This window comes from Microtus ochrogaster, unplaced genomic scaffold (genome assembly GCF_000317375.1).
Source record: "Microtus ochrogaster isolate Prairie Vole_2 unplaced genomic scaffold, MicOch1.0 UNK36, whole genome shotgun sequence".
NCBI lineage: Eukaryota > Metazoa > Chordata > Mammalia > Rodentia > Cricetidae > Microtus > Microtus ochrogaster.
The window spans coordinates 688616-708675 of record NW_004949134.1 but is presented as its reverse complement, the minus strand read 5'-3'; the positions used below and the strand labels follow the sequence as shown (position 1 = coordinate 708675).

Below are 20060 nucleotides of genomic sequence, written 5' to 3'. Positions count from 1 at the left end.
ACTTCCTTGCTCATCTTCTCCCTCCTTCTGTTCCTCATTGGGACTTTGGGAGCTCAGTCCAGTGTTCCAGTGTGGGTCCATCGCCAGATGAAGGTTCCGTCCAGATGGGATTCCTCAGCAACTAGGGGTGGAGATTTTTTTAAGAATGAAATTATGATATTGAAACACCTTATTTACTCTACATCTACCCATGATGTCTGCTATCACATGCCTTGGTTTTCTTTTTATATATATACTTATTTATTTATTTACTGCTCATTTTGTTGAAATTGGGGTTTAATGGGTATTTGAATGAACTGTGGAATTTGCCATACTGCTGAGTGAGCCAAGGAGTGATGCGTACAATAGAAGCTGGAGTTTAAGATGGAAATACATATGAAAAAATAGAGAATCAAATTGTTAACATTAACTCCATTGTTGAATATATTTTCTTTTTATACTCTTGATAGATTCTGCTTTGAGAGAAATTAAAATAGTACTTTAAATTTCTTACCTAAATGTTCATTAGGATACTGTAAAGTGACTAAGCATTGTTTCCATCACTCAAATAGTACTTCCTAATAAATTCTTTAAAGAAAAAACTGTAAACTATACTATTCAGTTGAATATGTACTATATAACAAGGAACTAAGAGAATACTTAGCAATTTTCACGTTGCTTTGGGTAACCATGACTGATTGTTTTATTAAAAAGTAAACTTTGTAGTCTACATTTTATCACTGTGAATGGTAGCTGAATTAACAGAACTGCATCTTATAATAAATGAAAGTGACATTAGCTTGAAATAAGAAACTGAAAAGACTACTTTCTCAGTTTTTAGAAACCATAATTGCTTACCTATAGTGACTCAATTTCCGAAATAGAAAATATTGATAAACAATTAAACTAGTTGCATAGATAATGTGACTGAACTCATTCATAAAAGCCATTTCTTCAGAGCAGGAAAGTTGGCTCAGTACTTTAAAGTGCTTGCTGTGCAAGCATGAGGAATGGAGTTCAGATCCCAGCAACTACAAAAAAGCTGGCTGTGGTCCCACATATACCATTGCTCCACCACTGAGAGTGACAGAGAAAGGAAGAATTCCGAGACCTGTTGGCTGCCAGGATCACAGTAAAATAAAACAAAAACACTCTACTTCCAGGTTCATGGAGACACCTAGTCTAAAAAGGAGCAAGATGAAGAGTGACAGAAGAGGAATCATGGCACTCTTCTTTGGCTCCATGGGCACAGGCATGCTCACTATACAACATGTACACATATACCCCATACACATGCATCACACACAGAAAAATCTTTTGGCATCTGTTTCTCATAAGCATGATTTTATTAAACTATCTTTAATATCATTAGATGACATGGGAGTCACATAGTTGCTCAATCTCATAACTGGAAAATCCTTTTTGACTCATGAATACCGTCTGTATCCCACAACAAATCCATCAGTAAATTGTCCATTGAGATCTACCAAAAAAAGTATTTAAAGGGGAAAACATCTTACCATTTCTGCTCACCATTATGAGCTCTTTGTGAACTGCTTCAATAGTCTCCTGCTTGCCTGCCAGCCTGCTTCCACACTTTGCTCTTCGATTTTCATTCACTTCAGTCCAGCTAGACGCGAATATCAAGATACCTGAAAGCTTTGGTACTTAAATGTTAACACAGTCACTCACCTTCACAAAAACTTCAAAAACATTTCTATAGTGTTTAGAATAAAAATGAAGTCCTTTCTTTAAAAAAAAAAGCCCTGCATACATTGGTTCAGGACTGTTTCTGAATCTCTTTTAAATCTGATTTTTAACATCCCTCAAGTATTCTGTGTGTATTCCTGTCTTGTTCTCAGCTTGTCCCATACATAGCATATCTCCTCCATTCTCAGAGCTCTGTCTCAAATGATCTTCACTTAGAACAGTCTTTTCTGACTGTTCCCTAAAATAGCACCTAGCCAGTCTCTATCTTTTTAGCTGCATCATTTTATGATATTTATTATCACGTGTGTTTTATTACATATGTATTCATGTGCATGTTTCTTTTAGATCTTACTTTTTCAAAGATTTGTTCCCTGAAAAGAGGAATCTTGTCTGTCTCTGTCCTTGTAACTAGAATAGCTATAAACAAAGGACAGACTTAATGAATAAGTGAATAACTGGATGTGTTTGTTTTATTTTCATTGTAAGTAAAACTTATCAAAATGAGCATAATATTAAGTATCAATAATATTAAGTATCAAATTTAGTCAGGTGGATTTTTTGTTTTTCCTTAGCACAGTCGTTTTGGTAAGTACATTATTTATGTCATTTGATATGACTCAAAATATTATTCTCTATGTGTAGTGCTCTTCCTGAACTTCAGTGCTCAATAGCTTTTCAATTCCTTTATCCTTGAGGCTTCTGAGGCTCCGTAGCTGTTGTGAGTCACCATCATTATCATTTGTGAGGGAAAGGAGAGAATACATCAGATTCAGAGCATTAAAGACAAATGACAAACAAAGCACCCTTTCTCTACTAAATGAATTTCCCATGTAACATGTTGATATGTTCTTCTTTCCACCCTTTTTAATTCCAGGGCCATGACACGGTGCATTCAGCTTTCATACAATCTGTGTCCTATTATTAAAAACTATTTCTCAATGATTTTAGGCCAAATAAAACAGAGATGAAATCCTATCAGATTTATTAAGAGTTCAAACTCTATGGATAATGTAAATTCTCTTATCTGCTAAGAAAACTAACAGATGTTTGCCAATTAGTTTAGGTTTAAAAAGAAGACATTAAAAAATTACCCATTGCCCTTTAATCCCAGCACTTGGGAGGCAGAGGCAGGTGGATCTCTGTGAGTTCAAGACCAACCTGGTCTACAAGAGCTAGTTCCAGGACAGGCTCCAAAACCACAGAGAAACCCTGTCTCCTAACCCCCCCCCAAAAAAAATTACCCATTGTAAAATGGAGTCAGTGTAATTGCCTCAAATGTTCTTAATTGTCTTTGAATATTTTATTACCAGTTCTAGATGATGAACTTAAATTTCTAAAGAAACTAACCTAATACTAGACTTATCATAGCATGTCAAAAATATTCTCTTATATTTAAGAATCTTTGTGGATAACTCTGAGCACATCTCCTCTCTCTCTCTCTCTCTCTCTCTCTCTCTCTCTCTCTCTCTCTCTCTCTCTCTGTGTGTGTGTGTATGTGTGCATGCATGTGTGTCTGTGCATGTATGCAAGTGTGTATGCGTGTGTGCACAGATGTGTGTGTGTATATATGGGTGTGTATGTATGTATGCATGTGAAGTCCTGAGTTGAACATTGGGTGTCCTCCTCGATCACTTTCTACCTTATTTTCTGAGACAAGGTCTTTCACTGAACTTGGAGCTTACTGTGAGCTCTAGAAATCCTCCAGTCACATCACGTGTTATGAAGCTTTCCCATCACAACACTGTTACATCTGGCTTTTCACATGGATGCTGGTGATTCAAAGTAAAGTGCTTATACTTCTTCAGTTAGAGCTATACCCAATGAGCAATCTCCCATCATCTCTTTTATTTATAACTTAGTGTTTATTATTTTAGTCACTTGATAAACCTTCATCAAATTGAATTATGGGTATAAATACATGGGTTTTAAGCTTGATGGGTGAAGAACTCCAACTTTTGAATTAATATTTGAATCATTTTATAGTAACAGTACATTGTGTGAATATTTAAAGCTACTCAAAATTTGTTTGTGAATTGAATTCTTAAAGATAAATAATTTTCCCTGTCTTGCAAAGTCTATGTGAAGCATGAATAATTTTTAAATTCATAGTATAAGGCACTTTGAACCTTACGTTAAATATTACATTTATTATTCCAAAAATAATATTTTTCTTGTGGGGTTAAAAAGATTCTAAGTGCTATTGCCCAAATATTGGCAGCTACCATTAGAGCATATTTATTTAATCCATTATCTTACTGAACCTTTGCATGAATCCACAAGGAAAGCGTATTTATATCACACTTTACACAAAAGATGACCAAGTCCACAAATTGTTAAATACATTAGCCAAGCAATAAGCAATATTGGAAATTATTAAGTCCATGTGTGTGGGATCTTCCCTACTCTATCAAAACTCTTCTAGGAAACAAAGTGAAAAGGGAACTAATTAAAATATATTAGAGAAATTATTTAGGATTGATAAAGGACAAATTTTGTGGTAGAATTGGTGTAGGAATGCAAGAAATATTGAGTATGCTTGTGAAAATTTGAAGGACTAGAGAGGGGATTGCTCCACAGAGAAAAGAATGTTTTATACTCAGTACGTTGCATTTCCATAATCTGTAAGAACCTTAGAAAAAAACAAGAATGCTGGTTGTGCTCCTTAAGGAGAAAGAATCCACGTTTTCACTGCCCCATAACTCAAATGCAGAAGTGAACAAATCTTAAAGCACTGAATTGTCAGGCATGGTAGTACACACCCTTAATGCCAGAATTTTGGAGGCAGTGGCAGGTGAATCTCTGTGAGTTCAAGGCCAGCCTAGTCTATAGAGTGAATTTCTGGACAGCCTGTTATATAGATACAGGGCTGTTACATTGAGAAATCTTGTCTCAAAACAAACAAACACAACAACAGAACTCAGAATAGTTAAAGAATAGTAATAGGTGAGCAGCCAATTCTGTAGACATTTTTAGTAACTGACTTTTAGACATTTCTCTAACTGGTGCTCAGAAAGCAAATGTAAAGACCTTAAAATTCTACTTTTTTTTTTACAAAATCATCTGTCAACTGAGACATGTTTGTAGGGGAAGCCTATCATCATTTTAATGACTGTATTAGCAGTGATGTTATTGGTATAATATTGTAAAGAATAAAATGAAGTCCTGAAAATAATTTTGTTGGTGGCTATAAACCTCTATGTAATATATAGCTAATGAAAGTAATAGTTCTATTATAACTGTGCTTTGGGGAAATAAAATATGATTTAAAAATCACACTGTGTTTCATATCGCTACTGTTGGATATGAACTTGTTTTCCTGTGATTTAAGTTAATGGGTGAGTTTTACATGATTTTATATAAGTAAGTAGAAGAAAAGCGTTCACAAATACATTGTTGTCTTGACAATCAAAATGACTTGGTTTTCCTCGTAAGTGCTTTCACTTTCAGAACTAGACCATCTAGTTCTACCTTTGCAAATAGAGGAAATAAATGCTTGTCTAGAATTCATTTTCACTGGCTATTAGAACTCCTGCCTTTTTCCTAGTCCTGTCATCTCTCAACTCAATTAAACTAATATATGTATTAAGCATCATAATATGCCAGAAACATAATATACCAGAAAAGATCATTGAGTGAATGTTCTTCATTTGTAGAAACTGAGTTACATCCCAATCTTAGTGACCACCTCCTATTCACAGTCATGGTACTAGATGCCAGATCAGCAGTTCAACTAGTGTGCTAGTTGGAAAAGTCTCATTAAAATTTAGCAAAGAAAGGCGAATCCCAAGAGGAGTGTTTCAAATTCATATCCATCATAACATAATATAACATAACACTAAAATGTGATAATTTTAGGTTATGACCGATTGCACTGAAACAGCTCTCTGTTTGGTGTTGTGATGACTTAATTGCAAGTTTTCACTGTTTAGCAGATTGTACACACTTTAAGGGGAGACTGCAGGGCAGACTTTCAAAGAGCAGCGAACAAAATGTTAAGACAAAAAGATCTACTGAAGACTCTAGCTTCAAATCGCCTTGTTATTGGCAAAGGATTTGACCGTTTTGCAACTCGAATTCCTGGCTTTCAGAACAAATGAAGAGAATTAGTTCAAGATGTTTTATTATTAAACTATAAATCAATGTGAGTTATAATGAATCCTCTAAAATTCCAAACAATCAGTGTTTGGCAGATTATAATATTATGCATATAAATATATTTACATAATTACACAAACACTATATATATATACACACACAATTTGGTCAAAAATTTGCCTGGAATGACATAATGGCTATTATTAAAAACAAGAAAAAAATGTTCATCAGGCTATGGATAAGACAAACCTTTATACTCTGGTGATAAAAATGTAAATTAACACAGCTACTATAAAAATAATTGGAGGTTGCTCAAGGAACTTCCATGTGACCCAGCTACATCATGTGCATCATATACTTATTTTTTGTTGTGGTACTATTATTCACAATACACAGGATATACAATCAATCAGCATCAGTGTTCATAATAGAGAAATAGCTAAAGAAAATGTGACATAAGCACAGTAGATGAGGTTGTCCAGCTACAGGAAAAATTTTTGTGTATTCTGTCACATGTAGAAAAAATGAAACAGATAAGCAAACAGGAAACAGGACATTCCCTGAAAATAGAAGGTAAGCATCTAGAGAAGGGTAAGAAGATGGAAAGGGGTTAGACAGGGAAAGAAGGGATTAGGGAGAGTACGTAGAAGCAAAACATTACATGTGCTTTTATGGCAATGCCACAGCCAAATTCATTAATTTGTAAAAAAAAAAATCAATACGATTAAATAAATATAGAAAAAAGTAAAAGTGAATTATTGATAAATAAAAACTAAACCAGGTATGGTAGTGAGCACATGAAATTTCAATACAAAAATGTCTGCCCTATACGGAAGATGAACACTGTGGAAATCATTTGAGTTAGAAATGTGACTTTAACATTAAGAATAGACTCAATAAACATTCTTTTTTTTTTTTTTGGTTTTTCAAGACAGGGTTTCTCTGTGGTTTTGGAGCCTGTCCTGGAACTAGCTCTTGTAGACCAGGCTGGTCTCAAACTCACAGAGATCCGCCTGCCTCTGCCTCCCGAGTGCTGGGATTAAAGGCGTGCGCCACCACCGCCCGGCTCAATAAACAGAATTCTCAGTAACCTCAACACCCTGTGATTCTATGAAAAATTTATTTGTTAACTTAGACTTTGTCACACTTGAAAATGTGAAAAGTCAGGGTTCTAACATTATGCCAAAGAGGCAGAGAGGCTAAGGTAAAGAACCACAGAGCATTTTAGATTTCTGAATACCTGTGATACATATAGATTTCAGTTTCTTTCTCTAAAGATCTCACCCTCTTATCACAGACTTGTGTGGGATGTGTTTGTACAAGGAACATTTTTCTCAGCTGCTTTTAAATTAAACTGTCATGTAATCTACTGCTAACTACACAGTCACAAGACTTATTAACTGAGTAAATTTACTAAACAAACAAACTGTTTTAATATTTGTGTATAATGTACATTATTTTGGTAAATAATCATGTAGTGTTGAAAATCACTGAAAAGCTGTCTATGAAAGTAAGGTGGCTTCCCTCCCACATCAAACCCAAATGTGGTTGTCACAGTGTGTCCTTCAACACCCCTGTCTGGGTAAGGGCTGTCTCCTTTCCCCCAACATAGTGAAAGAGTACAAAACAGCCCACATATAAAATACTATGTCCTTGAGAACAGCTAGAAATTACTAGAGATGTTACTGTCATATTCACCATACAAAAGTGCCTGTAGTGGGAAAGAAGAGCCTGTAGCTCAGTCATGAGTGTTTTGCCATGGGATGCTCAGTCACAGAGAGACAGTTCTGTTAGAAACTTCCTCTTCCCTCATCTCCCCAGGTGGGTTCTGCTGGACATTGTGGGTATCAAATTAATAATATCATCTTTATCTGTGTGCTTTTACTCAGAAACATCATATGAGGGCATATTTTGCTCTGCCCAAGATTCTATTGAGAACTCCAGGTTAAGAGGGACCTCTTTGTAGTTTCAACAAATATGTATATGTCTCTCATTTGATAACATCACCTTTTTATGTTATTTGTTCTTTTACTTGAAAACCTCACCTGAGAGGAATCACCTTTGTTCCAGACTCTTTATTTGGAACTCCAACTGACTATATTAAGGGAGCTTCATCATTTAGTTTATACTGGATATTTTGAGTACCCAAGCTTATGAAGTTTTACCACTTATCTAGTATTTATTTTTATTATTTTTAATTGTGTGCGGGTATACATATGGATGTAGTTGTCCAAGGAGGCTGGAGTCCTCAGATTAATTGGAGCTGAAGTCACATATTATTGCGATCATCCTGAAGATCAGGTCCTCTAGAAGAGAAGTAACTATCTCTCTAGCTCCTTATCTTATCTGGATATCCATGTATCATTTATTCATCTCTACTTATTCTTCTCTTTTTCTTTGGCTAACTCCAGACTCAAAAACCTCCCTCATTCAAAACCAAAAGAATAGCTACCATAGTTCATTATCGGGACCATATAGACCACACAGTTGTTGTTGTTATTTTTAAGTTCACTATAATCATTTGATAGAAGAGTCTAAGAAACGTGACTTATTTGTCCATTAATGACATATTTTTCCAAATTTCAATAAATAAACAGATTATTTAGGTGACAAAAGAATTAAGTATGTTAAGAAAATTTTAGACACGAAATAAAAGCATTAAAGTTAAACAGAGAAATTTCATAACTTTGAGAATATTAATGTGTTGTTTCATTCTATTAACCAAACCTTCTTTATACCTTTCTTTCCAAAACCTAAATAGTAATAAAAGTGAATAAATACTGTGCTAAATTAGTTATTGATAGAAGGATTCAAAATGATGTATGAAGTTAGTTTCCCAAATATAAACTCTGATAACATCTCTTTTTTTTTGACTTGGTGTGTATCATACGTTTGCAGCAATTTATTTTTGTTAAAAGGAGATGGAGGCAAGCTGCTAAAACAGCTTAAATTCTTGAATCCTCTGCTGATAAGTACATGTAGCCAAGTCCTGGCTGCTCTACCTGGTTGAGCTTTCCAGCTATCAACCAAGCTGGCACAAGTTCCTGGCAAATAAGAAAGAAGTCCTCGAAGCAAAAACATTGAGTTCAGCAACCATTAATTGATCATTTCTGTACTTGCCACAAAGTACAAGTTGCAGTGACCGGTGTCAAAGGACCTGGGCAATTCAGTCAGACAGGGGTAGGGGCAGGCTTCAGGAAGAACTATTTGTTACAGTTCAGAGAATCTAGTTTAGCTGCAAATGAAGTATACAGTGGGAAGCATCTTTCCATAGAGAGCTTTCACAGCAAACTGATTTATTGGCTGATAGTTGAAATTGACAAGAGCACAGAAAGGAAATGTGTAGAAACTTAAGTTTAAAGAGAATGCCATGTAAATTAGCAACAAATGCCACAAAATGTAATGGATAATAATAATAAAGCTTTTTGTCAAGAGAAAAATACCAGCTAAGAGTATTGGCTTTGTGTGGGAGTTCATTTTTCTACTAACAATAATTTAGTGCCACATTGTCTCCTCATTAGATAATATACCAGTAGGAAATCATTACTAAATTATGTATTTTTAAGTAAAGTGATCAACATATTTAAAATAAGAATGGAATTAACAAGAATTATATCATTCTATGCTGGAAAATTATAGTACATTTCATATATATCTCATATATCTTTTATACAGTACAAAATTTAAAACACTCTTTCAAAACTAAAAACAAAGTAAATTGAGGAAACATGGTCATAAGTTCCAAAGGACTTACCAATTCTTATTCTGTACCTCACAATATAATGTATCAACTTGTGTTATATTTCACACTTGTACAAGCTAATAACTTTTTGATTTGCTTGAGGTTACTACCTGAAAGTTTAAAGCCATTACGTAGTAGAGTGCCTTGACATTACTTTAAAAAATGTTTGGGAAAATTAACTATGTTATTTCCTTTAGTTCATACAGCATAAATCTAAGTCTTTATATTATTATTTTGTTGTTTTTCAGCTCCTCTGACTGATAAGCCACCTAAGCTTCTGTACCCTGTGGAAAGTAAACTGACAATTCAGGAGACTCAACTAGGTGAGTAATTCAGTTCTGCTTAATATGACTTTCTCCAATATATTTTAATAGGTAAAAAAAAGTCTAAGTCGTAACTTAGGCATGTTATACTCAAAACAGCAAAGCCAATCCCTGCAATACTGTCTTTGTAACCAAACCATGCATGTAACATTTAAATGGTTATTGAGAAAGAGATAAATAAGCTTAAGATTTTAACAGTATTATTATAGCATATTGTAACCTCAAGTTGCAGTGGTTGAATTGGTTTTTAAATAGTCAGTATGGAACCGTGTGATGTATAATACTACATAATGAATTAAAATACAATTTTTGAAATTGATAAAAAGGTCCAAGTTCATTAAAATAAAAGTCAATACTATAATAAAAACATGTGTTAAAAATTTCATCCAAGTAAAAGTATACACATCTGTGGAAGAGTATTCGCTTGGTATTACAGGGCTGGAGATTTGAGCCCTAGCACTGAATATTATTGCAATTTTTTTATGTATAATGCTGAGTTCTCATGAGTGGTCATGTTTATATACACATTGTGATAAGTTCTGCAGACATGTATTTCTAAGAAATTGGGTAAAACTTGAAACATCTTCGGTCAAGAATGAAGGAGCTTATGATTGTAGTTAGATGTAATGAACATACCAAAATGAAAATTATAATATGCTAGTTAAGTTTTTCATAATGTATTACCAAAATTTGAGTAAGTTGCCTTTGATAAAGAAACTAGTAAAATTATACATGAGATCATGGACACAATACACTTGGCATAAACATGAAATTGTACATAAACAGGAATTGTATCAAATTTATATTGGGAGAAGTATGAGATTTTTGCCTAATTTTGGTATATAAACAAGGAAATTGTGAATCAATTTTAGAAACAAAGATAAAATGTAATAATCTTTACTCGTAACATAAGCACATTGTTTCAAATCTCCTCTTAATTAAAATGTACATAATATATTATTTTCCTTGCATTTTTATTTTATGTCAAATATTCAATGAAGAGAAATAGGTCAACAGACAGAAAAAAAAAACTTCTGTAGAAATGCATTCATTTTTAGTGATTAAGAAAAGATTTCAAATGTATACTTCAATTGTATATTCATGTTGTTAAGGAACTCTTTACATAACATTAAAGAACAAAAATGCACTTAATTTTTACAACTAGAAAGAATCTATTGTCCATTTGGTTATTAATTCTTAACTGTGAATTTGGGGAAAATTCTGAGTAAGGTGACCCAGACCCAGAAAGATGAACATGGTATGTACTCACTCATAAGTGACTACTAGCTGTAAGCAAAGGATATTGAGCCTATAGTTCTGAATCCTAGAGAGGCTAAGTAACGAGGTGAACCATAAGAGAAACATATATAAATCCACCTGGAAAGGGGAAATAGACAAGATCTCCTGACAAAATTGGGAGCACGAGGGTGGGGGGAGAAGGGAGAGTGGAAGGGGAAGATGAGAGGAGAAGGGGAGGGATGAGGAGAACTTGAGGGAATGGGATCGTCACAATGGATGAAGGGTAGAGAAGGAGAGCAACGAAAGTGGTATCTTGATTGAGAGAGTCATTATGGGGGCTAGCGAGAAACCTGGCACTAGAGAAATTTCCAGGAATACACAAGACTGGCCCCAGATAAGCCCCTAAGCAATAGAGAAGAGGATACCTGAACTGGCCTTGCCCTGTAGTCAGACTGGTGAATATCTTAAATGTCAGCATAGACCCTTCATCCCAGTAACTGATGGAAACAGAGGCAGAGACCTGCAGTGGAGCACTGAGCTGAGCTTCCAAAGTCCAGTTGAAGAGTGGGAGGAGTGAGAATATGGTCTTTGCCTCTTACCTTTCATAAATGGAATAATTTATAAAATTGGTTTTAGTATTGTTTTTTTCTTGGAAAACAATCATAAAGGCTAAGCAACCACATCACAGTGAGATGAAATGGTCCCATGCCATGTGGAGTGTTTTCTATGTGCTCATTTGAAGAAACATGGAGGTGCCTTTTCACAAAGCACTGACTTCCTTACTAACATTGGTCGAGAAAAAGCCAGATTTCTTTAACCAATTGAATTTAAGGCATCAATCTGGAATTTTGATTATTTTATACAATATTTCTGTAATATTTCTTAATTCCTATTTTTAACACATAAGATAAATAATTCATTAAATGGATAAATGTAGCCTAAATTTTTGTCTCTTTTGGAAACAGTTTATTTGAAGGAACAATCCATCTATTGTTGCTAATGGTTGAATAGTGGATCCAAAAATGAAACAGGTGTTGCATACCTGAAATTTTATCACTGTAGAGGTAGAAGCAAAAGAATTGTGAATTCTAGAGGTGCCTGGGATACCTAGTACTGCCCACACCGTCTTTGGCTACTTAGTAAGTCTTTGTTTGAAAGAAAAAAAAGTGAAAATTGAAAAAGTATTAATAAAAGATCCCAGGCACCTAGAAATACCAGGTTTTACAATTTTGACTTTGACTTATCAGTTGTATAAAGACTTCAATTTTGTCTTTCTTGGATAAGGAAAACTAGCAATTCCAACAGTCTGAATATATGGCATTCAAATAATAAGAAAGGTGTCTCAATGAAAAGTCATTGAGTGGTTTTCAGAGCTGAGTAGCCTACATCAGTGATAAAGTATCTGTAAAAGAGTCATCCTGCATCTTAAAAAAAAGTTCAGGAATCTTCCAGAGAATATCACTGGCCATGATTTCAGGGCTCTATCTCAAACTGTACAATGAAAGCTAACCATTCTCATATCAATGGTTAAGAATCTTATAACAAAACTCTTGACAGTAATATTGGAAAACACATATGGAACTATACAAAGCTGAGCTGTTACATGTCTGATCATCTAATTTTAATATTCTAGTTGAACCAGATATATATCCAACCAACTCTGGTAACTCTGAATGTCTGGCTTTTCCCTACAAATAATTGTAAGCTTAATAATAAGCCTGAGCTGGGAGGTAGCACAGTGTTTAAGAGTGCTTTCTGAGCATGCATATGATCTAAGTAGAACTCCTCCATACCCACAGAAGAAGCCAGGGGGGATACCATCAGTTTTGTGCACCGGGTAGGGGATGGAGACTGGAGAGTCACTGAGCCTTGATGGAAGCCAAATGAGCTCCAGGTTCAGTGACAGATCGTGTCTCAGTGGAACAAGGTGAAGCATGATAAAGCAGGACATTGACATTCTTTTCTGGCCTCTGCACAAGATCATATTTGTACTACAACTGCACACATTTGTGTGCACACACCACACACAAACTCTCCTCTCTCCTTCAGCCACCCTCTTTCTCTCACACACAATAATAATAAGAAAAACTACTGCTATTCAATTCATAGGTTTGCCTTTCATCTCCACATTCACTTGGCATGTCCTGCTTTCCTTTTATGTGCTCTCTGTGTCCTGTCCTACGGCTTTATCTTTTCAAATAAGAAATTTCTGGTATTGATTATTTAGATTGTTCCACTGTAGAAAACAAAAGGCATTAAAACCCAAAGTACTTAGTGTAAAAGTAATGCAATGTTAAGTAACTACATATAAAATACATAACATGACAGGTTTGAATTGAGATTAATAAGTGATGACAACCTAGAATTTCTACTTCATGTAGCATCTTCACGCTATTTCTAAATGTTAAAAAAATCATGTCTCTTTTAAATAACTCAGACATCAACAAATATATGGACAGAGAATTATTGGGCAAAAGGCGCAGAAGATACAGTGTTGACTCTGAAAGTCAAACCAGGAAAAAAAATCAACATAGTTGCTTCAGACTGTTGCAGTCCAAGGAATCAAAAGACAGGTATAATTGGCTTGTTGAGCCTGAACCCTGTCATTTAGAAATCCATCTGCCTGTATGGCCAAGGACACTCTCTAGATGCGCCCAGAGTAAAGTATAGCATATTCTATTGTTACCAGAGATTCAAGAGTATAAATCCAATTACCTTTGACATAGTATGGTACATCTTATTTACAACTCAAATTTGGCAACTACAAAAGTCTACACCTTCAATACTCCTAAAAGACAATGTGTTGATGAGCCTGCACTGAAAATCATCAACAGATGTGCTGATTTATATTTAATAACTTATTCTCATATGTTAACTTTGTTAAGAAGCAAATCTCTTTGCTTTTGCTTATGAAACCAGGTTTTTCCAGGTGTTAATATCTAAAGGAAAGCAATTGATATAAAAGCTCAGATTTATAAATAAATCTTAGAAAATGAATGCATACACTTTATATCTGTATTTATACATCATATAGCTGTATATATGTTTATTTGATTGAACTTTAGGCTAAATGTTTAACACCACACTAGAAATTGGTACTACTTGCCTGCTTTTACCATATTATAGATCACAAATTTTTAAATTTTAAGGAAATTTAATGAAATGTGATCAAAACATTTATAACAAATTGCAGTCAGTATTTTTCTAGGAAAAATTCCTTGTCATGGAAGTTACATATCACTAAATTGGTTTTTAATATACATAATTTTTACATTTATTGCTATGATTTGTATGGTGTATAATATATTAAATGTATATGGCATATTGTTGGGAGAAGACTGCTTGTTGGTTCTCAGCTGCCTGTCTAGCTTAGACCCGAATTAATCACACAGAAACTGTATTAATTAAATCACTTCTTGGCCCATTAGCACTAGCTTCTTATTGGCTAACTTTTACAGATTAATTTAACCCATTTTTATGAATCTGTGTATCACCACGTAGCAGTGACTTACCAGCAAAGTTTCAGCAGGGCTGACTCTGGCAGTGGCTCCATGGTTTCTCTCTGAATCTGTTCTTCTTTCTTCCAGCATACAGCCTAGCTTTCCCCACCTAGTTCTTTCTATCAACAGGCCAACCCAGTTTTTTTTTCAATAAGGGTAATCACAGCACACAGAGGGAAAATTCCACATCAGCATATGAAATGAATTTATTAAAAACACATAGCTGAGATTTAATTGCAATAAAACACTATAGATAATTATCTTATGAAGTAAAAATTAGTTTGAAATAGTTTTCTTCGGCCTTTGTGTATAACTGTTATTCTCTTGAAACAAAGCATCTAGTTTTTGCATAGTTACTACTTTACTAAACTGAACAAGGGAAAACTTTTTTCTTTTCTTTCTAGGATGGGGAAACATTTTATATCAATACCTCAGAAAAATATTAAACCAAGTATTGAATTGGATGTTCCTATGTGAAAGTAGGTTAGAATATTGTTGAATTTTTTAAAAAAATATTGTACTGCTAGAGTATGAAAGTGACAATCTTCCTTCCCGCAGATAGAAACACTGACTGGGTTTTTGATTTTCTTTCTCTGCAGTGAAAATTAATAGCATCCAAATTCTAAGTCTTTATAAAAATGATATAATTTTTGCACTTAACAAGGACATATATATTAGCATAACTTTAGTTTCTCAAATAAACTTTGTTAGAAATAAAGGCAAAATTTTCACTTTAGTTCATCTGGTTTCTATGTTTGTTTTTGTTTTGTTTTTAGAGACAGGGTTTCTCTATGTAGCTTAGGAGCCTGTCATAGAACTCGCTCTACTGGTTTCTTAATCATAGCTTCAGCTGACCCAAATCACATATTCTTAATTCAAAATGCCTAATGGTCCTGATAGCCTTTACTTCCATCTGAAGCTTCACAAGCCAGGATTCCATCATCTACATAGCTCTCAATACTCTTATATTCTACAGAATACCCTACTGAGCTCTGAGTACCCAATAGTCTTTCTAGCCCAAAGTTCAAATACCACTATCATCATCCAAAATTCACACACAGTCAGGTCTGTAACATGGTCAGGTCGGTGACAGCAATACCTCACAACCTGTGTTATTTATTTATTTATTCATTCATTCATTCATTCATTTATTCATTGTTCTTAGAAGTTCTAGTGCTGTGATAAAAAATCATGACCAATAAACAAAAAAATGGGAAATAAATGGTTAATTTCTTCTTATAAGTCTTAGGTCACACTCATCAATGGGAAATCACAACAGAAATTCATGGTAGGAAACTGGAGGTGGGCAGTGAAGCAGGGCTTTTGGAGGAATGATGCTTACTGGCTTATTTTTCATTGCTTGCTCCTCATGGCTTGCTCATCCTCCTTTGCTTATAGTATCCAGAATCAACACTAGAGTATCACTGACCACAGTGAATTTGTGAAGATCCTGGGAGACATTTTAGGGCCTTATGAGAGATGGATATAAGATACATTGCATACATGTATGAAATTTTCAGAGAATAAATACAAATTGTAAAATATAGATACTATAATAATAGTACCTCTTTAGAATCATTGTGGGTATGTATTCAGATAGCACAACAAAGGATTAGTCCATCTCTCCTGGCATGTAATAAGTCATTAGTGTTTAGTTTTAGGAGTAGAAGGGTTTTATGCAATAAATAGAGTTCTAAACACCAGTGTTTCTTTGTTCATGCTTATATTCTTCCTAGAATGCAATATTATAGCAACATGTATAAGGTTTATTGTAGGATGGATAATATTTTAGAAAATTAGGTTCCATCTCCCCATAAGAACACATATACATATTAATCTTTATACTTTAATATCCATATGAATTTAGTTTTGATTTCATACTTCTCAATCATCACATCTGTCAAAATGTATGTTAACAAAAAGTATGTACATAGCTATAAAAGAATAACATGCTCCCTAGTCTTATTTTAAAAGAGAGAGTTTAATAGACACTGTACAATGAAAATTTGTAAATGCCCAACAGGATGAAAATGAAATAATCATTATCAACAATTTTTATTTTTTCAAAAGAAAACAAACTATCTGTTTTTCATTTTACATACCAAACCCCATTCTCACTCCCTCCCCTCTTCCCATTCCTTCCACTTTTCCCCTCTTCCCCCATCCTTTCCTCAGAGGCATATTGCTTTGAGGAAGGACCAAGGCCCTCCCCACTATATATAGGCTGAGCAAGGTATCCATCGAAAGAGAATGGGGTACCAAAATGTCAGTACAAGCAGTAAGGATAAATCCTGGTGAGACTGCCAGTGGCCCCACAGTTTGCCACAGCCATACAACTGTCTGTCACACACATTTTGAGGGACTAGCTTGGTCCTATGCTGGTTTCTGGCTGGCTGGAGTTGGTGAGCTCATATTAGCTCAAGTAAACTGTTTCAGTGGGTGTCCCCATCAAGGTCTTGACTTCTTCACTTATATTCTTCTTACTCCTCCCACTCTGGGAGCTCAGTCCAGTGCTCTGATACAGGTCTCTACCTCTGTTTCCATTAATTGCTGGATGAAGGTTCTATGCTGATGTTTAAGATATTCATCAGTCTGACTACAGGGCAAAGCCAATTCAGGCACCCTCTCCTCTATTGCTTAGGGTCTTAGCTGGGGTTATCCTTGTAGATTCCTGAGAATTTCTCTAGTGTTAGGTTTCTTGCTAGTCCCATAATGGCTCCATCAATCAACATATCCCTTTCCTTGCTCTCATCTCTGTCCTTCATCCATCTCGACTATCCCATTCCCTCAAGTTCTCCCCTCTCCCCTTCTCCCTTTGTCTTCCCTTTCTGCCCTACCTTCTCCCTCCACCCAATGCTCCCACTTTTCTCAGGAGATCTTTATTATCTCCCCTTCTCAAGGGGATATACATATGTTTGTCTTAGTGTTACATTCTTACTTAACTTCTCTAGGGTCATGGACTATAGGCTCATTATCTTTGTTATGCAGCTAGTATGTGCTTATGAGTGAATATATACCATGTTCATCTTTCTGAATCTGCCTTACCTCACTCAGGACGGTTTCTTTCTATTTCCATCCATTTGCATGAAAATTTCAAAATGTCACTTTTTTTCCCTCTGAACAGTACTCCATTGTGTAAATGTACCACATTTTGTTTATCCATTCTTCAGTTGAGGGGCATCTAGATTGTTTTCAAGCTCTTGCTATTACAAATAATGCTGCTGTGAACATAGTTGAACAAATGTTCTTGTAGTATGATTCAGTCTCCTTTGCGTATTTGCCCAAGAGTGGTATTGCTCAGTCCTGAGGTAGGTTGGTTCCCAATTTTCTAAGAAACTACCACACTGATTTCCATAGTGGTTGTTTGCATTCCCATCAGCAATGGAGGAGTGTTGCCCTTGCTCCACATCCTCTCCAGGATAAGCTATCATGGTGTTATTATTAGAAAAAATTAAATTCTGTTTTATTTCTTAAAACTATAAAAATGAGACTAATTTTGCAAAACAACGTATCAAACCATTCTTGCTGTCAAGCTCTTCATGAAGATCTCTGTGCTAGTCACATTCATTTTATTGCAAAGACACTGTTTTCCCGGCAGAAGCACCACTATGGGGAAGCATCTTAAATCACTCCTCATGTCTGAAGTTTACTAGCACAGAAAAATATTGCACGTGTCCTATGCTAGCAAGAACTACTCTGGAATTTGCAAAGCAAATGCCAATTTATGCGAAATAAACCCATCAAAGGACATTCTGGTGCAGAATACTGAAGGAGGTTTCAGAATAAGAGCATGCCTCACGTGACTGATGTCCATTAAAAAAAGGAGACTATAAAAAGACTCACATCATTTAGAGTTTGGATATAGAGAAAGATGTTCATCCATAAATTTTGTCTTGAATTTTGGCTAAATAAATGAGAACTCCTAAATTATATGCAGACTCTCCATGAAAAATAACTTGGGCTTGAATGTGATTATGAAAAGGGGAATACCAGGATTTTACAGTAAAATGTTAAAACACTTAGCATTCCAGTCCAACTTCACTCTACTGCCTAAGTATGCTCCTGCAGATCTGTGGGTAAATTGAATCATCATAATTTCAAAGAAGTGCTCCCTTCATTTTTGATTGATTTCTAATTAGTAGTGGCTTAACATGTCAATTTTAAGGGTCTCTGTCCTCCAATCTCTTTTAAGCAATTAATGATCACGGGAAGATTTATACTCAAAAGGGAAATATGCTATTTAAAGATACTCTGTGGTGACTGATTTTATATGAGAACCCTTTTGTAATTGAATAATCATGCTCATTACTTCTTTCTGTGCTAATGCAGACTTTTACACTTGACAAAGGATCATACACCCATCATTGCCAATGTTTCCCTTTAGTTTTTTTGTCAGTAAAGAAGAAGGGCACTTTTTGCCTCCTAATAGGGAGTAGTAAATTCATTCATTCATTGGCTTCGTAATAAATGGTATTTCCTTTTAAATTATTGAAAATGGTACTGTAGAGTATAATATTTAAGTAATGACATCTCATGTTTAATTGGGACAGAATACATTGTTTTCATAAGTGATACATTTTGAGGCCCACCCTGCTCTATTACTTGCCTCCATTTTGTTAAATACCTAACACCCTATGGTGCAGTTTATTAGTCAAAGTCATAACTATGATGAAAGTACTGTTTCCTTTTTATTAGTATCTATAGTTATGAATTGTACAAAGTTAAATATTTCATTAAATAATTTTGATATATACATACAATACATTCAGACATTTTGTTCCAATACATTTCTCATAATTGACAGGAGAATTTTGTTTCTTTTATTTTTCTCAAATTTATATGTCTCTTTTCATTATACTATCATGGCAACCACCTCATTTTAACTTGATTTTTCTTTGAAAACTAAAGCTTATACATTGTAATTTAACTTAACACTTTATGAACAAAGATATCACAAATATTTTCCTAAACATATGCTCCTAAACACGCCATATGTTTCCATGTGTAGAGTAACCATAAGGTTTTAAAACCTAAACCCCACAGCAAAATCATTCAAAAAGGCATCCTTCCAATCAACGTCTATAAAATTAAGGGTTCTTTCTCAGAAAAACTAGAGGTTTTTGAAAATAAGTTATTAAAATATGTGACCAGTTTATGTTTATAAATTATAGTGACGACTCAATAACAAAAAGAAAATTAAAAGCCTAGTATACTTTTTGTCTGTCTAAATTCACCTGTTTTGAAGTAAATCAAAAGTTGACTCCCCCTGCAGTTGACAAGAAGTAGGAGAAAAAGTTGAGAAGTTGTTCAGGGCTCTAAAGGATTTAGTCATCCCCTCTTCCTCCTACTTCTGTACAATTATCTCTTCAAACAAGCCAGAAAAAAAGACATTTTCATGTTCTGAACGTTCTTTTTGTTTCTAGTTTAATAGAAGTACAGTGCTCTCCTGGACTTGCCTTCTGAAGAACTGGG

The 20060-nt window shown here is 34.7% G+C and overlaps 1 protein-coding gene across 2 annotated transcripts in view; it reads left to right on the top strand.

The window, feature by feature from the left end:
• Il1rapl1 (interleukin 1 receptor accessory protein like 1) overlaps positions 1–20060 on the top strand; it is a 1234859-nt gene that overhangs the window by 928505 nt on the left and 286294 nt on the right. For both annotated transcript variants that reach the window (XM_005368608.3, XM_026789983.1), the window contains exon 6: positions 9775–9849. In XM_005368608.3, the coding sequence (XP_005368665.1) occupies positions 9775–9849 (75 nt within the window). The remainder of the gene's footprint in view (positions 1–9774; positions 9850–20060) is intronic.